The following is a 15,064-nucleotide window of genomic DNA, read 5'->3' as shown; positions in this document are numbered from 1 at the left end:
CGCGGCTTAGACCCCCACGTGCCGGGCAACCCAGCGCGACCCCCGCGCACGGCGGGGCTCTCTGCCCACCCCACCCGGCGGCAGGTGGACAGTGTTGCTATGAAAGAGAAAGCGTCGATTGTCCCCATTGCGAACTGCCACACGCCAGACCTCCTCTTTTGTGTGCTCCGTATAGAAATGCAAACGAGCCGCGTGTGCCGGCAGCAATCTGCTGGTCCCTGCTGCCCGCACCCCACAGCGATCTGCCAGGGGCAGGGGTGGGGGACGAGACGGGGGTGGGGTGGGCGGTGGTTCAACCTTTGCAGCCGCGACCCTGAAAGGCGCTGAGTCCTGAGTTCTAGTGGCGGCGTTGGCCTGGTGTCAGCTGCAGTTGCAAACCTTTGACTTTAAGTTTCGGTTTCAATGCAACAGGCCCAAAACCTTCAAATTGAAAATAAGAAGAAAATTAGAAAGATCTCAATAAAAATAAATGCAAAAAAAAGGCTTTTACATTCTCCAAGTGTGCATTTCACAAATTCCAGGATCATATTAGCAAACAACGTTGTTGGGTTTTTTTTTTTAACTTTTTCCTTTTAAGGACTTACAGAAAAGAGAGGCGAGATGAAATCTGCAGGCTCCAGTCTGCCTGGTAACACCCTGACAAAAGCGGCAGATTTGAGGCTGTGTCATCCCCCGCACCCCTCCCCACGTGGCCTTCTGGCACGAGCCGCGGGCCTGCCGCCTCATTTGCATCAGAAAACGGGCGCTGGCCAATGGGAGCGCAGCCTCCCGCCAGCTGGCCGCGTCGCGCGGGCCGGTCTATAAAAGGACTCGCTCGGCGGTGCCCGGCGCACTCGCTGGTGGTGGGCGCGCGGCGCGGATCGGCTTCTGGGACTCCTTACGTGCGTTCTGCTCCTTCCGCACTCTTCACTTTTGGATAACTTGCTGTTTGTGGATCGCATAATGACTCTGGAAGAAGTCCGTGGCCAGGACGCAGTTCCGGAAAGCACAGCCAGGTAGGTGGGTTTTGGGGTGCCGAAAGTTGGAGTTGTCGGGTAGCGATCTTTTAGGGTCTTCTAGGATTGAAGTTTGCGGGGTGGGTGCCGTGCACTGTCTGACAGCGAGGTGCCGAGGCGGTGGGACTACAGTGACTACATTCGATTCATTCCTAGAGCTAGGGTCTGGGATTCTGGCGCCAGGTCGGGAATGGGGAACATGGGCTATGGGCTTCAGATCAAGAGCAGGGAACCGGGGGTGCAGGCGCCAGGTCGAGACTGGGTGATGGTAAATGAGGGCGCCAGATCATGACTAGGGTGCCAGAGGTGTGGGCGCCAAGTCGGGACTGGGGATCCGGGTGTGTGGGCGCCAGGTTGGAGTTGAGAGGCAGGAATGCTGGCGCCAGACAGGTCTAGGCTAAAGAGCCAGCTGGGACTTGGAGGTCAGGGCTGGGATCTACACCGCGTCCCCGTGCTGGTCCCCACTCACGGTGCTTGTTCTTTCACAGGATGCAGGGCGCCGGGAAAGCGCTGCACGAACTTCTGCTGTCGGCGCAGCGCCAGGGCTGTCTGACCGCTGGCGTCTACGAGTCCGCCAAAGTCCTGAATGTGTGAGTATAGGAAGGCCCCGCGTGCAGGGATTGGGGTTGGCGCGGCCAGGGAGACCTGGGGGTGGCATCGACTCTGACCTTGTCCTTCCCATCTGCTTTGCAGAGACCCTGACAATGTGACCTTTTGCGTGCTGGCTGCCGATGAAGAAGATGAGGGCGACATAGCGCTGCAGATCCATTTCACGCTGATACAGGCGTTCTGCTGTGAGAACGACATTGATATCGTGCGCGTGGGTGATGTGCAGCGGCTAGCGGCGATCGTGGGTGCAGACGACGAGGCGGGTGCGCCGGGAGACCTGCACTGCATCCTCATTTCGGTGAGTGCAGCTACTGCCTCTCCCCACGCCAGTCTCCCCCACCCGCTTGGCCAACGGCCAGCCTGGCTAACCCCTGTATTTTTAAACACAGAACCCTAATGAGGACACGTGGAAAGACCCTGCCTTGGAGAAACTCAGCTTGTTTTGCGAGGAGAGCCGCAGCTTCAACGACTGGGTGCCCAGCATTACACTTCCCGAGTGACAGTCCGGCAGGGACCTTGGTCTGTTCGATTTGGTGACGCTCTAGCGCGCTGCTGGCTCTGGAGTGACCCTCCGAGGGCGCTCGAGTGCGCGTGGAGACTGGCAGGCGGTGTTGCCTGGAGAGTGAGGAGCGCAGCCTACCAAGAAGGGGGCATGGCGGCGGCGGGGACACCTTGTTCCGAGCCCAGGACTCTGCCAGTGTCCAGAGAGGCTGCTAGCACAGGAAGGCCTAGGCGAGGACGTTGGCCGCAGGGCCGGGAAGAATCGACTAGCGAGGCAGGCGTGACTCAGCAGCCTTCCAGTGAAAGGAGGGGAAAGGCAAAGCAGGCGGCCTGGATGGACTTGGTACAGCTGCAGGAGTGATCAAGCTGCAGGAGCGAGCCGGACTTCGCTGGCTGCACTGCTCTTTCCGAAACGGATCCCGGGCAATGCTTTCATTTTTCTAAAGGACGCTATCGTGGAAGCTTTGAATTTCACAATAAACTTACTGAAACCAAACTTACGCCTTTTATTGAGGGTAGAGGAGTCTTAGTTCGGGGGAGGTGGTAAAGGTGTTTCTGGTGGTTGGTGGAACTAACGGCACCTGTGGCAGTGCCATACAACCTCCCGGGGCTGGCGCTGGGGGAGGGGATGCTGGCGAGTAGTAAGTGGGAGAACTTGGGGCCGGAGTACTGTTTTATCTTTTCAGGAAGATTTTAAACTTGCAAGACAGGAGTATATTTGAGCTAAGGCATTCCGGTGCTGGAGCTCAAGTCTTACAATCCATCCGCTAACAGTGACTTCTGCCTACAGTTCCTCGCCCCCCCCAACCCTTCCCCTTAGCCCCCAGCAGCTGCTTATCTGAACAGCTTGCGGGAGGCCCTGTGCCTTCTAATACAATGAGCTGCCTTCTGCAATCCTGCCCTCGGTGGTGCCTGTGGATGGGGGGGGTGGACTGCTCTTGCTTTCAACAACTTTCTCCTTTTAATTGCTGTGACAAAGCATCGCTACTAAAGTATTAATATCAAATGTGATACCGATGACTGCGTTCTAAGAATGACTCATCATTTTGTCACAGCCGTGATGATGGAAGTTACAGTATCTTAGAAATTGGAAAGCAAGATCCTATATAAATAGGCGTGAGCCAGTCTGAGTGGGGTGGGCATCTGCTAGCTCCTATTCTGAGTGCCTCTGCCCACATCAGTGAGGGCTGCTACTACCCACAATTCCTTTTAAAGTGAGGAGAAACGCTTGGGAGCCAATATTATCTTTTGAGAAGGATCTGGGGGACATGTCCCAGTGAGAGGACTTTTTCTGTTAGCTTAGTGCCTCTGGCTTTCACTGCCTGTTCCAAGCTGGCTGGGTTTGTCAGGGGAAGCCCACGTGGGGCTTTTTTGCCGTCAGCTCTGCTGCCGGGCAGCGTGTGCCTTCGGGGAAGGGAGGGGTGGGGTGCTGTTTTTCTTAGAAGGCCATTCGTCGGATTTACCAGCAGCGCTTAGGGAGGCTGGTTTGCTGGTTAAGTGCCGCTTTTAAAACTCCACATTCTGGAAGCCTGCACAAGGCGACAGGAAAACTGCAGGGGCTCGATGACACTTCCGGTCAGGGAAACATTCCCTTTCTACTGGAAAGCAACCCCGGGGAAAGAATTCCGCCACATTTGTGCCCAAATACCATTGCTGCTTCCCTTAGATGTTTTCTCTAATTTTTCTTAGGTGGGAGAGTTTTGCAGAGTGGACCTGCAAGCTGGTAAAAATGACTTCTTGCCAGAGTGTGCTGTAGTTAAAAAAAGGGGGTGTCATTACCCCAGAATGTGTCCTGAAATGCATGCACTCAGCAGAACGCTGCAGGCTAGCAGACCCTTGCAGAGCATTTGAATTGGCAACCGGTAGGAAACTTGGCTTTCTCTGATTGGCCCTTACTTTGTGGCCACCTGTTAAGAGTTTTAGGAGACAAGAATTTTCAGCTCAGAGGGGGGTAAGGTGGGGGAGGGGAGAGAAGGAATGCAGGTTTGAGTGGCTAGTAAGTAGGTGGGGGGTGAGGGCGGCCAAAATTTGTGCTGAATTGTTTTCTTCATATCTGCATGTTAATATTATAATAAACCAAGGGGGCAGGAAATACAGTGTATGTTATGTAGTTATTTAGGCAGGGTCCTGGCCTCAAACTCATGTAACAAAGAATGACCTTTAACTTCTTGTCCTGCTGCCTTGCCACCACGCCTCATTTTGTGCGGTGTTGGGGATAAAATTCAGGCAAACCCCAAACCTCTATCACCTGGACCCCGTACCAAGCCTTCATGCGTCCAGTGTTTGCAAACACACCACATTCCATACTTATGGTGGTCACTGGCGAATACGCGTGGGTAAATCCAGGGTATGGACTAAGCATGGCAAACATGTCCAGGTGAGGAACATGAGTGGTGAGCGCAGAGGTCTGTCTCAAGACTGCACAGAAGCAGTGTTAATGACCTAAAAGCTAATGACCAGAGGAAGAAGCAAACAACCACCCTACTGGCTGCTCAGAGCCACAGAATAAATGGGCCAGCAGAGTCTGACTCCTGCTGCCTGACACTCTGGCACCTGCAGCTTGTAGGCTGGCGGCTGATTTTGGAAGGACACCTATTCTCATGAGAGAAGTTTTTGAATTTCTAAAAGTTATGCCAGGTGATGGAGGCACACTCCACCCAGCCCTCGAGAGGCAGAGGCAGGCGGATCTCTGTGATTTTGAGATCAGCCTGGTCTACAAAGTGAGTTCGAGGACAGCCAGAGCTGTTACACAGAGAAACCCTGTCTCAAAAAATCAGAAAAAACAAACAAACAAACAAAACCCCAAGCCAAAAAAAAAAAAAAAGTTACAAATCCATTCAGAGAAAACTTGCACAGTGCAAAAACTAAGAGACCTTGTAGCCTAGCACGGACACACTTGGGGTTTCCCTCTGGAGCGTGCATCTTGCAGACACACAAGCACACTGTATCTGCTTTTGCCACTTCCCTTTTCAGTGGGCAGCCTCTTGCAGCCCCTGGAAGAGAGTGACAGGGATGGAGATGCACACTCAAGCCTGTGATCCAGCTGTTTTCCACCTCGACTCTGCCAAACAACACAGACACCTGGATATGGCCCAGTAGGTAAAATTTTGAAGACAATTCAAGTCCTACAACCAACATTTAAAAGCCTGAGCTAGGCACTATGGGCTAATACTCCCAGAACTGAGTAGGCAGACATGAGGATCCCTGAATCCGGCTCGTCAGCCACCCTAGCCTCTGATGAGACCCAGGCTAGTAAGAGACCATGTCTCAAAAAGAAAAGGTGGCTGGGACTGGATGCTGGATTAGTGGTCAGCAGCGGTCGTTCAGGCAGCTTACAGCCACCTGTAGCTCCAGCTTCAGGGCTCTGGTGCCCTTGTCTGCAGGATTCCCAGTGTCCAGTGTCTAAAGCCTGCCGTTCTGGTCCAGAGCAGTAATAGTCACACTGGCCTTTTAGAACATGTTTTAGCACTGGACGATTGCTGTCAAACTTACCCTGGCACACTTCCCAGAGAGGAGATGGAGACTGAACTGGTCACTGGACTTTTGAGATAGCTTAGCAGGCAGCGTGCTTGCCACCAAGTCCCAGGGCCTGATGACCTGAGTTCGATTCCACAGCCAGCGTGGGAGAACAGACTTCTGTAAGTGTGCCCCCTCCCCACAGGAGCACACACGAGATAGATAAATAAAAAAGAGCAAAACAATTAAAAAGAAAAAAGAGCTGGGAGTTTCTGGGAGGGCCAGGCAAACTTGTCCACAGATCAAGGTCTGCAGGGCAGAGGATTGTAATTCTAAAGGCTTTAATTCTGGCATTATGTTCTTTAATAAAATATTAACCCCAGTGTCATAGTGTATATTGCTCTTGCTGTTTCCAAAGAGCCAGCAGAGAAAAAACAAAAGCAAAAACTGAATTTTTTTTAACCAAAAGGCAAGGCCATTGTCAGGCAAGGCTGGGGGGGGGGGCACAACACAGAGAATAGTCTTTTTTTTTTTTTTCTTGAGAGTTTTGGGATTTCCATTGGTTTTCTAGGATATCAGCCCCCTGAGCTTTTCACTTGAGTGTGTTGCCATTCTGACAGGGTGGAAGATATTTTAAAGAAAAGTGCTTGTGACATCAGCCTATTGAAACAATGAACCCCAAAGAATTCAAATTTCCCCGAGCATTCCACGTTGGGGGAAGGGAAAGGCTGAAACCCTGGTGCCTCCCAGGAGGAGATTTCACACAGTTCTGATAAGTTATCAGACTACCTTGCAGGACAGACTGGAGCCTAGAGATGGGTCAGCGATAGGTGGGACCTCACCCAGGTCAACGGCTTAGCTGTGCATACCGCTTGCCTCTGTTGAAACCAAACCTCACATCAGGACCCCAAAGATGGACAACAGGGAGGGCAATCCCTGGGCCTCATTATTTGCTCTTCTCTCTGGTGTGGCCACACGGAATCTCCTTCCTCTGCTCTTCACAATTGCTTGCTGATTTAATTAGTGAGCTGGAGATACGTGGCTGAACCTGGCTTGTGGGACTGCCAGGTCCCAGGTCCTGAGTCTAACAGCTCCAGTAACGAGCAGCTTCAAATGGTCCAAAGAAACCGTCCTTCTGCAGTCCCCATGGGGACCCTATGACTTGACTGGGGACAGACAGGGAAGTATGATTTCAAATGGGAGGCCTCAGATGCATGCAGCTGGAAGAGTGGCCAATCAGGCTGCAAAGACTGGCAGGGACAATGGGGACGGTGGGGCATCGGCAACCATATCAGGGCTTGGGTATTTGACCTAGAGAAGGTTTACATTTGTCCTTTGTGACTCTGCCTGCTTTTAAGTTGCTCTCCTTTTTTATCTTCTAAAACTTGCCAAATGATTTCAGTCTCAGTTCAAAAAAGCTCTCCAGGAAAGGATGAAGGCTACCTGGAGGAGTGTGAATTCTGAGAGGAGGCTGCCTACTCTTGGGGCACCTGGCATTCAGCCTACCAGGGCAGCAGAGTTTAAAATAACTAATTTTTTCCCCTGTTTGCGGTACCTGGGTTTCGATTAACGCCTGCTGGCCTTTCTGTAACACAGTGCTGGGCATGACTTCCCATCGGTCCTGGCCAGGCTGGACCACGTAGACAGGGAGTATCCTCAGGCCCACCCATCCCTCGCTCATCTCACCTTGAAGGCACCATGTTGAAGGCAGAAGTGTGAGCGTTGGAGAGACCTTCTCCTTCTCCCTCACACCGTTGCTAATCGTGTGAGATTCCTGCAGGCCACCTAAAAATAGGTCACCATTCACATTCCTGCCATTTTAGAGCGGTGAGCACATCATCTCCCATCTATCTGTTTTCTGACTTCTCTGCACGTCCAGCCTTTCCCAGAATGTGGCCCTGTGCTTTTTTCCCAGGAGCTGATATTTTCCTCCCTCCTAATCTCCCTCCTTTCTTCTCTTTCCTCTGTCTCAGGCCCCACATGGCTCCCCCTTCCTCTCCTGCTGAGTACCAGGCTTCTCTGAAGTGGATTTCCTTTGCCGGCCTGACCCTGTGGAGCTCTGGGCAAAGGCTCACAGTGCCCCCCTGCCTAGCACTCTCAGGCCCCCTTGCTAATGTTGACTCCTTTCACTTGGTGTTCCTGAGCCTGTTTCCTCTGACTCACCAGGGCTCCCCTTGTGTGTGAGGTTCCACCCGAACAGAGAGGTCCAGCCTGTGCTTGGACAGACTGTGACTCAGCCCCAGACCTGTCTGGCCAAAGACCTCCTGTGGATCTCCACACTTATCCTTTCTCCATGTCTTCACTTGCTCCACAGTCTCCTCTGAGGACCGGTATCCTGACCTATGAGTTGGACTCTGGGCAGAGCAGTGAGGCTGTGGTAACAATGACCAGGTGGGATGATGTGGAGGAGTGGTTGGAACGTGGGGCATTGGAAGATGCTCGTTCATCAGAATTCCCTGTGCTCAGTCTGGCTGCCTCCTTGCCCCCTGCCCTTGACCTTCCTACCACTTCCTCAATGGCCAGGATTGCAGATCGCTCCCTACTTTTAAGGTTGCTTAGGTTACTAGGCAACAGGAAGTCTTCAGGTCAGAGCAACCACAGGAGGTGGCTCAGAGGAGACAGGTGGGGGATGAAGACCAGGTTGAGGAGGCAGTGATGGAGTACATTACAGCACTCATGACAGGGGGCAAGGAGGCAGCCAGACTGAGCACAGGGAATTCTGATGAACGAGCATCTCACTCATCATTGTCTACAGAACCCACCTGTGCTGTGCTGTAAATCTCTGATGCCCCCGCTACCTGTTCCTGCCACCTCTCCTCCCTCACTTTCCTTCTAGACATCCTATCTCCTGCATCCTGGGGCCTTGGTCCTGAGGTCCTTAGGGTCTCTATGCATGCATGATGAAACACCATGGGAGGAGAGGATTTATTTGGCTTATTTTCCCAGATCACAGTCCATCATGAAGGGAAGTCAGGGCAGGAAGTCAAGCAAAATTACTAGCAGGCCTGTTTGCTATTAGAGATACAGCAGAAACCATGAGGGAATGCTGCCTGTTCACTCAAGCTGGCCACAGTCAACCAGATTCCTTATACAGGGTCACCTGTCCAGGGAATGGTACTCTGCCATGCCCACCTTCCTAATGCTGCAACCCTTTAATGCAGTTCCTCAGGTTGTGGTGACCCCCCCCCCCCCCTGCTCCCAACCATAAATTATTTTGTTGCCACTTCCTAACTGTAACTTTGCTACTGTTATGAATTGTAATATGAATATCTGATATGCATGATGTCTGATATGCAGGATATCTGATATGCAAATCCAAAGGGGTCATGACCCACAGGTTGATAACTGTTGATCCAGGGCATGCCTTAATTGAGACTCTTCTCTAAGGTGACTCTAGACTGTGTCACTTTGACAGTTAAAGCCAACTGGGACAGCAGCCAAGGTCATGGCCCTAGGAAGAGGGGCTGATAGTCTCTCTCTCTCTCTCTCTCTCTCTCTCTCTCTCTCTCTCTCTCTCTCTCCCTTTGTCTCTCTGTCTGTCTGTCTGACTATTCAACATTACTATAGGGTTGCTGAGCTATTGTGCCTCCGGCCAAGTCCCCAGGAGTACAATCACCCCTACAAGAAACAGCAGTTCTAGGAGTTGGGGGGCGGGGGTAGCATTCCAAGAAATGAATGCCTGAAGCCACAGATAGTACCTGACTTTATATATGGTAAGTTTTCTTCAGTACACGTCCCTGTGATGAAGGTTAATTTTGAAATTAGCCACAGAAAGAATAGATAAACAGTAACTAATAATGTTCAAAAGCTTTAGTGATTTTGTATAATGAAAGTCATTTGAAAACTTACAAATTGTTTTTGGAATTTTTCACGTGATCTTTTTTTGGTCTCTGACAAGCCAAGCACACTGAAAAAACAGAAACTGAAACTGTGTGCAGTGGGGATTGCCTATGCTGGAAATTTCTCCTCTCTCTTCCCTCTCCTTCCCTCCCCCTCTTCCCCTCCCCTCCCCTCCCCCTCTTCCCCTTTCTTCCCAATAAGCTTTCCCATTAATTCATTTCCTAATCTGAAATCTTGCAGGTCCTTGGTTTGGAAAATGTTACATTGTCCTCATTTTGCAGAATTGCTTGCTTCAGCTATAAACTGTGGGTAGATCCAGGTCTCTTCAGCGGCCCGAGTTTCTCTCATGCCCACAGAATCCTCATCTGGCCCTGCCAGGGACGCTCTGACCCCCCACCTCCCCAAGGGCCACCCCAGGGTGTTTCCAGAGCTTGGAATTCTGAGAAACGAAGGGGCTGGGAGGGAAAATGGAATAGACGGGTCCTCTTTCCTGGGATGTGTGCAGCTTGGCCTAATTGTCTTGTAATATAATCGGGTTAGAGTACAGCTCTTAGTGCCGTGGTTGCTCATGGCTTCCTGTGACGAGGTACAGACGCATTTGCCTGGCTCTCTAGTCCCTGGATGTGGGGAAAGTAGATCAATGAGGTCCAGGAAGAGCCGGGCCTGGCTGTCTGGAAGTCCAGGCAGCACACACAGACGGTTATGGGAACACTTACAGAGAGGGTGGTAGTGCTTGCTTCCCGCCGAGTGGGTTTCTCATCCTCTAACCACTGGCTGCATTGGTCACGTACCAAGTGACTGATGTGGCTTTTCTCTGTCACTCTGAAGGGAGGGGGACTCACTGTCTTTTTTATAGTTCAGTTTTTAGCCTTCAGAGCTTGTGGGTTGAGGTTTATGAGCCTGTTGTGTGGTAGTTTGAATTGATCTCAATTTTAATAAATTATTCATCATTGTTATTATTATTATTGTGCGTGTCTGTGTGTATGCCACGGTGTACGTATGGAGGCCAGAGGACAAATTTTGGAAAGCAATCTTCCTTGTTTTTTCCCACACCAAGCATTCCATGACTAGAGCCCCCATGAGTTTCCAGGTGATCCCTTATCTCCATCTCTCATCTACCGTAGAAGTGCTGGCTTTACAGATATGAGCCAGCCTCTCTATCAGGAGTTTTATTTAAACATAGATTCCAGGGATTGGACTCAGGCCATTGGTCAGCACTTTACCCACTGGGCCATCTGTTCTATCCCTTGATTCTAATTTCTGACATTGGGTCTGTGTCTATCCTCATCTAATTATGGTGGCCTGGTGACTATTCATTTACATTGCTTCTTTCTAGAAGACTTATTTTTATTTGTATGTGTGTGTATGTATGTATGTATACAAGGGTACATGTTTGAATGCAGTGTTCTCAAAGGCCAGGAGAAGACACTGAAACTTCTGGCTTTGGAATTTCCATGTCTGTGCACTGAACTGGGTCTTCTCCAAGAGTAGTCTGGACTCTTTTCTCCCCTTCTTTTAAAATACTTATTTTTATTTATGTGTATGTGCGACTCTTTGTATGCAGGCCAAAAGAGGGAGTCAGATCCTCTGCAGCTATAGCTATAGGCAGCTGTTAGCTGCCCAATTTGGGTGCTGGAAATTAACCCTAGTCCTCTGGGAGACAGGACCAAGCACTCTTTTTTTTTTTTTTTTGGTTTTTTGAGACAGGGTTTCTCTGTGGCTTTGGAGCCTGTCCTGGAACTAGCTCTGTAGACCAGGCTGGTCTCGAACTCACAGAGATCCGCCTGCCTCTGCCTCCCGAGTGCTGGGATTAAAGGGTGCGCCACCACTGCCCGGCTAGGACCAAGCACTCTTAAAATCAAGCCCCAATATGCTAGTCTTTGAATGGGGAGATTCAGATTTGAAATTGCCTGGAATACCATGGCCAAGAAACGCAAGCAAGCAGAGCGGTGAGGTCCAAGATCACTGCAATGGTGAGAGGCAACAGCCAGGAGGGGAACAGGCACAGAAGTCTCCTCTCTGAGGCAAGATTTAAGTGCTCCAGGGTGACTCACGACAGCAGAGCAATTCAGGGAACTGCCTTCACGGAGCAGGAGTCTGATGCAGCAATTCCAGGAAGTGGGGTGTCGGCTTGGTGCTCAGCCGTTAGAGATCCATTTCAAGCCCTCAGCAGCATCAGCCTTCACTCTCTGACACTGGATTTCTCCCAGTCGCTCACATTCTAACTCTGCGAGGCCCAGACAGTGAAGCAGACCAAGCCCAGGGACCTGGGCCCCACTCCCAGGTCACTAGACGGTGAGTTGGGGCTGACTAGGGATTTGACTGCTAACTGTCCCCTAGAGGTTTGTGTGGTAGAGACTTAGTCCCTACAGAAGTGCTATTGGAGGCAGTGGATCCTTTGGGGGTTGTTTCATGGAAGGTTTTTAGGTCACTGGGGTCATGCCTTCCAAATGTATTATGAGACCCCTGAGATCCTAGCCTCTTTTTTCTTTCTTCTTTTTGTGTGCATGTATGGTGTGTGTGTGTGTGTGTGTGCATGTAGAGGCCAGGGGTCGACAGGGGGCATCATCCCCAATTGCTCTCCAACTATATTTTATTGAGATAGAATCTCACTGTGTAGTCTTGGCTGCCCTAAAACTTGCGGTGGAGACCAGATTAGCCTTGAATCACAGAGACCTGCCTGCATCTGCCTCCTGAGTAATGGGATTAAACCATCGTTGGTAGCATTATGCCCAGTCCTCCACCTTCGTGAGACAGGGTTTTGCACTAGAGCCTGCTGATGCAGACTGGCTGGCTGACAAGCGCCAGGGATCCTCCTGCCTCCACCTACTCATGACATCTGCACTTGCCTTTTTACATGGATGAGGGGTTCTCCTACTTGTGTGTCAGTCATGTTACTGACTGAGCCATCTCCCTAGCTTCTCTTTTGCCTTCTTTTTTCAGATGCTGCCTTCCTGATGGTGAAGTACCCATCATAGGCCAAACCAACGGGGTCAATCTCCCATAGACAGGGATAAAAGCTGTAAGCCAAAATAGACCTTTTCTCTTACAAGTTGGCTACTTCAGAGATTTTCTTACAACAGACAGCTGGCTAGCACAGGGAAATGCCAGGCAGTGCGGCTACCCAAGATTCCTTGCACAGGGAAATGCCAGGCAGTGCGGCTACCCAAGATTCCTTGCACAGGGAAATGCCAGGCAGTGCGGCTACCCAGGATTCCTTGCACAGGGAAATGCCAGGCAGTGCAGCTACCTAAGATTCCTTCGCATGGCAGACAAGGAAGGGGGCTGACTTTTGTTTAACAGGAGGCAGTAGATGCAGCAACCTCTTTCTTTCTAGCTGGCCCTCACTCCTCAGGACATGGGCTGCTTCTCTAAAGGTACAGGACAGAAGCCATCAACCATTCACACGGGCCTCCCTCTGGATCCTGGTCACACCACCGGAGAAGCAGGTAACTAAGGCGGGGGGTGGGGGCACTTCGTCTCAGACCCCCTCCCCAGAGCATGAAGGCCCTGGCAGCTGGTTGAATCCCACCCGCAGTGCGGACAGTCTACGTGAGGGAGGATGGACAGCAGGCTGTAGGGGCTTGCAGGACTCAGTGAGAACCACAGGATATAACTCAAAAAGTCTCTTGCCACAGGTACTCAGAGCACGTCCAGAGGTCAGCAGTCACTAGAGGAGGCTGCCTGTTGCGGTTCGCAACCAGTCGTTCACAACCCTCCTAATGCCGTGACCCTTGCAGTTCTTCATGTGGTGGTGACCCCCAGCTGTAAAATTGTTTCATTGCTACTTTATAACTGCAATTTTGCTACCGTTATGAATCATAATGCAACTATCTGCTATACAGGATGGTCTTAGGTGACCTTGGTGGAAGCGAAGGGTCATTTGACTCTCCAATGAGTCATGACCCACAGGTTGAGAACCACTGCCTTAAATTCATGTATTGAATTTAAGTTGAATTGAATGGGTTTGTGTTGGGAAGTGAGAACTTTTGGTAGCGCTTCGTGGGGATTAACGTCTGCTAAAGAAGAGCGTGATGAAGAGAGCTTGGTTCACTTTCCGCCCCTCTCTTCTGTTACGGTTTGGAGGTGAACTATCCCCATACATATGTGTGCTTAAACACGTGGCTCCCAGCCAGCGGTGCTATTTGAAAAGGTTGTGGAGCCTTTAAGAGGTGGAATCTCACTGGAGGAAGTAGGTTCTGGGGGTAGGCCTTCATTTCTTATCGTGTAGCCCCACTTCCTGTTTTCTCTTGTTTCCTGCAATGCCTCCTGTTCTTGCTACCATGCCTTCCCTGCCAACTGCCATGAAGGAATGCATCTCCTTCAAATTTTATGTCAGAATAAACCTCAGATTTCTTGTTAAGTATTTAATATTTCAGATACCTGTCCCTTTTACCCTGTGACGACATGGTATTTCTCTTTGGAACATCCCAGCAGCGAGGCACAGTATTGGAAGCAGAGAGAAGCCCTCACCAGAAAGGGAACCTGATGGTGTCTTGGTGTTGGATTTGTGGGGTTCAGAGCTGGGAGACACGAATGTTGTTTGGAAGTTCCCCAACTTGGGGTATTTTGTTCCAGCAGCGGACTCAATAGGACAGCTCCAGCAGGTCCTGGTCAGGGGCAGACTCCTAGGTGCCTTTTGTGGTGGGGAAGTAGGCTGCTGCTGTATGAAATCATGGTAGCCGACCAGAATGACACCAGGAAGACACCAGTGACCACTCTGTAGAGACTGCCCCAGGCACTGGAGGTGCTGTCTGCTGCTGGAGCTTCATGGGAGAAGGGTTGAGTTTTTGGCCTATAGCTCAGTAACTGTAAGTCTGACTGGAAGGCAGACCGCCTCACCTTCATCAAGTGGCATGGGACCTAATGGGACAAACGCACATCACATGCCAGGCACAGTGGCTGCTGAGGCTGAGTGTTGGTGAGACCTGCCCCCGAGGCTGTGGTTCCTGTCAGGGGGTTTTGAGACAGGAAGTGCCCATTCATACAAGATTAGAACTGGGGTGTCTAGGGGCCTCTTCCGTGTGCATTGTTATCACTTGGAGAGAAATGGGAACTGAATGAGAAGATCCCCAAGGCTCCTGCCAGATGCAAGTATGAGCTTGCGAGGCCTAGGCCTTAGGCTCCTGCACTCCACCCATCTTCCCCTTGCTAGCCAGATCAATGAAGGCTTTGATTCCTTTAGTGATGTGGGAGTGTCATATCAATCTGTTGATTTCATTGGTTAAGTAATAAACAAACTGCTTGGCCCTCATAGGTTAAAACATAAGTGGGTGGAGTAAACAGAACAGAATGCTGGGAGGAAGAGGAAGTGAGCTCAGACTCGACAGCTCTGCTCTCTGGAGCAGACGCCATGCTCCCCTCTCTCCGGCAGATGCGATGAAGCTCTGACCCAGGATGGACGTAGGCTAGAATCTTCCCGGTAAGCGCTCCTTGGGGTGCTACATACATGAACAGAAATGGGCCAAGCAGTGTTTAAAAGAATAGAGTTTGTGTGTCGTTATTTTGGGGCATAAGCTAGCCAGGCAGCCATGAGCCGGGCTGTGGGAAGAGGCCCGCAGCTCCCCACTACACTTTAGGGACAGTTGCGGGTGCCTTCCACTGTAGCTCAGAGCCTCTCCTCAGAGAGTTGGCTCCTGGGGAAAGGACAGGCCTGGCACCTA

The 15,064-nt window shown here is 51.0% G+C and overlaps 1 protein-coding gene across 2 annotated transcripts; it reads left to right on the top strand.

The window, feature by feature from the left end:
* Positions 1-843: 843 nt before the first annotated feature.
* On the top strand, positions 844-2,591 carry Gadd45g (growth arrest and DNA damage inducible gamma). Of its 2 annotated transcripts, none has more exons than XM_057787797.1 (4): positions 844-995; positions 1,484-1,585; positions 1,689-1,902; positions 1,994-2,591. In XM_057787797.1, the coding sequence occupies exons 1-4, from the start codon at positions 943-945 to the stop codon at positions 2,102-2,104; spliced, it is 480 nt and encodes a 159-aa protein (XP_057643780.1). In that variant the 5' UTR covers positions 844-942; the 3' UTR covers positions 2,105-2,591. The 2 variants fall into 2 exon arrangements, with proteins under 2 accessions (XP_057643780.1, XP_057643781.1); XM_057787798.1 differs by having other exon boundaries at positions 939-999.
* The last annotated feature ends 12,473 nt before the right edge of the window (positions 2,592-15,064 follow it).

Source organism: Chionomys nivalis, chromosome 13, assembly GCF_950005125.1.
Source record: "Chionomys nivalis chromosome 13, mChiNiv1.1, whole genome shotgun sequence".
In the NCBI taxonomy this organism is placed as follows: Eukaryota; Metazoa; Chordata; class Mammalia; order Rodentia; family Cricetidae; genus Chionomys; species Chionomys nivalis.
The sequence above is the reverse complement of the archived record's forward strand: the minus strand, read 5'-3'. Positions and strand labels throughout refer to the sequence as shown.

Bases quoted from the DNA above. Each gene is read 5' to 3' on its own strand.
- Gadd45g (XM_057787797.1), top strand. From the start codon at position 943: ATGACTCTGGAAGAAGTCCGTGGCCAGGACGCAGTTCCGGAAAGCACA. The intron at 996-1,483 runs GTAGGTGGGTTT...GTTCTTTCACAG, and splicing joins GTTCCGGAAAGCACAGCCAG to GATGCAGGGCGCCGGGAAAG. The intron at 1,903-1,993 runs GTGAGTGCAGCT...TTTTAAACACAG, and splicing joins TGCACTGCATCCTCATTTCG to AACCCTAATGAGGACACGTG.